Source organism: Amphibalanus amphitrite, unplaced genomic scaffold (genome assembly GCF_019059575.1).
Source record: "Amphibalanus amphitrite isolate SeventyFive unplaced genomic scaffold, NRLGWU_Aamphi_draft 000403F_arrow, whole genome shotgun sequence".
NCBI lineage: Eukaryota > Metazoa > Arthropoda > Thecostraca > Balanomorpha > Balanidae > Amphibalanus > Amphibalanus amphitrite.
Window position 1 is genome coordinate 282822 of NW_024881897.1, and position 2044 is coordinate 284865.

The following is a 2044-nucleotide window of genomic DNA, read 5'->3' on the forward strand; positions in this document are numbered from 1 at the left end:
CCAGACGTGGCTACCCCTCCCGCCACCCTGGCTGTGCCACTGTATCCCGGCTGTCTTATCCCACCCTGACTGTCCCAGGCTGTCCCATTTTCATCCCCCTGTCCTGCCTATCTAGCATAACCCCATGTCTGTTCCACCTGTCATTCAAACTGTCCCCCTTGTTTCAACTATTCCAGCTACTCCATATGGATAAAGCTGTACCCACAACTGTACCACAGTCCCCAATCTAAGGTGGCTCCCACCTGTCCATGTTGTCACCCAGCCTGTCCCACTCCCATCCCAAATGTCCCCTCACCCATCCCACCTGTCCCACACCAATGCTATGGTTCGCATCTGTCACCCACATATTCCACCTGTCATTCCATCTGACCTTCATGTGTCCCTCTGTCTCCATCCTATCACTCCTGTCCCAAATATCCCTCTGCCTCCATCCTATCCCTCCTGTCCCAAATGTTTCCATCCTGTCCCAAATGTCCCTCCTGTCCCAAATGTCCCTCCTGTCCCAAATGTCCCTCCTGTCCCAAATGTGCCTCCTATCCCAAATGTCCCTCTGTCTCCTTCTGTCTCCAATGTCCCTCCTGTCCCAAAATGTCCCTCTTGTCCCTCCTGTCCCTGTCCCAAATGTCCTTCCTGCCATCTGATGTCCTTCCCATGCAATGCAATTTCCTGACCCACCAGGGCAGGATTCCCTGCAGTTGTCCCCATGTTTCCCCACCTTTCACCAGGATTCCCTGCAGTTGTCCCTCATCATTCCCCACCTTTCACCCTAGCCTCCCCATCTGACACAAGTGACACAACAGCTCTCCTGCCTGTCATTTGGATTCCATTGATAATTTACATAACACCTGCATGTATCAACCATCACCTGACATGTCCCTCACCTCTCACCTGTCCCAAAATGTCCTCCCACCTGTCCCAAAATGCCCTCCCACCTGTCCCACAATGTCCTCCCACCTGTCCCAAAATGTGCTCCCACCTGTCCCACAATGCCCTCCCACCTGTCCCACAATATCCTCCCACCTGTCCCACAATGCCCTCCCACCTGTCCCAAAATGTCCTCCCACCTGTCCCAAAATGTCCTCCCACCTGTCCCAAAATGTCCTCCCACCTGGATGGCCTCCCGAGTGATGCAGTTGTTGCCGGCCAGGTCGAGGACCCTCAGCCGGCCCAGGTAGCGGTCCACGGCGTCCCTGAGGTCGCGGCACGTCCCACGCAGCAGGAACAGACTCTGCACGGACAGACAGCTGAGGACATGGGGGAAGAGGACGTCCTCCTGAGGCAAGGCCAGGAGGTGCATAGCTGGGGTGCTCAGGATGGGCAGGGGGACGGGACAGACAACAGTCACCACCTCAACCTGGACAAGGTAGACACAGGTTTCAGTTTGGGATGGTGTCTCAGTCTTGAGCTGCAGGATCTCAATCTTCTGAACTGCAAAATTCCTGAATTTCCAGAATAATATGAAGTCTGTGCTGTTGCCTTGGAGCTGCTAGATGTGTAACTCTTCGCTCTTGGGATCTTATAGGTACCTAACTCCCAAAATCTGCAATCAGAGGCAACAGTACAGGAAGCAGTAGTCAGTAGAAAACATTGATAAGGGCTGTGTTGATTAATTCCATGCATGCCTCACCAACTAGCCCCTATGTCTTTGACTCTCACAAATTTTACTCCTTACTCTATCAACTCAGTTGGGGAAATTGAGCTCAATACCAGTTACATGGCCTTCTCTATCATAAATCAACAATCGGCTCATTGCAATTGATCATTGGTAAATAAAAACACTAATTGTTTCCATCATTACATAATTTAGTGGCCGTACCTGTGAAATACTTTGAAACTAATGCGCCAATTCTATCTCTTTTGTGTAACCCTATTCATTTGTACTATCAACTGCATTTTATTAAGAAAAATAGCGAATCCAAACTGAAAACGCAGCTGTTCGCGAATCAAAAATGAAGTGGCTTCGAAGAACTAATCTGACCGCATTTGAACTGAACATGTCGTTGGGAATTCGATAACAATTTTGTTCCGTGTACTTTTGCATTGC

At 50.3% G+C, this 2044-nt stretch overlaps 1 protein-coding gene across 1 annotated transcript in view; it reads right to left on the reverse strand.

Annotated features, from left to right (window-relative positions):
* Positions 1-2044, reverse strand: part of LOC122390631 (F-box/LRR-repeat protein 15-like) — a 30893-nt gene that overhangs the window by 28509 nt on the left and 340 nt on the right. The window contains exon 2 of the mRNA XM_043383776.1: positions 1109-1540. Coding sequence (XP_043239711.1) covers positions 1109-1297 — 189 coding nt within the window. The 5' untranslated portion in view covers positions 1298-1540. The remainder of the gene's footprint in view (positions 1-1108; positions 1541-2044) is intronic.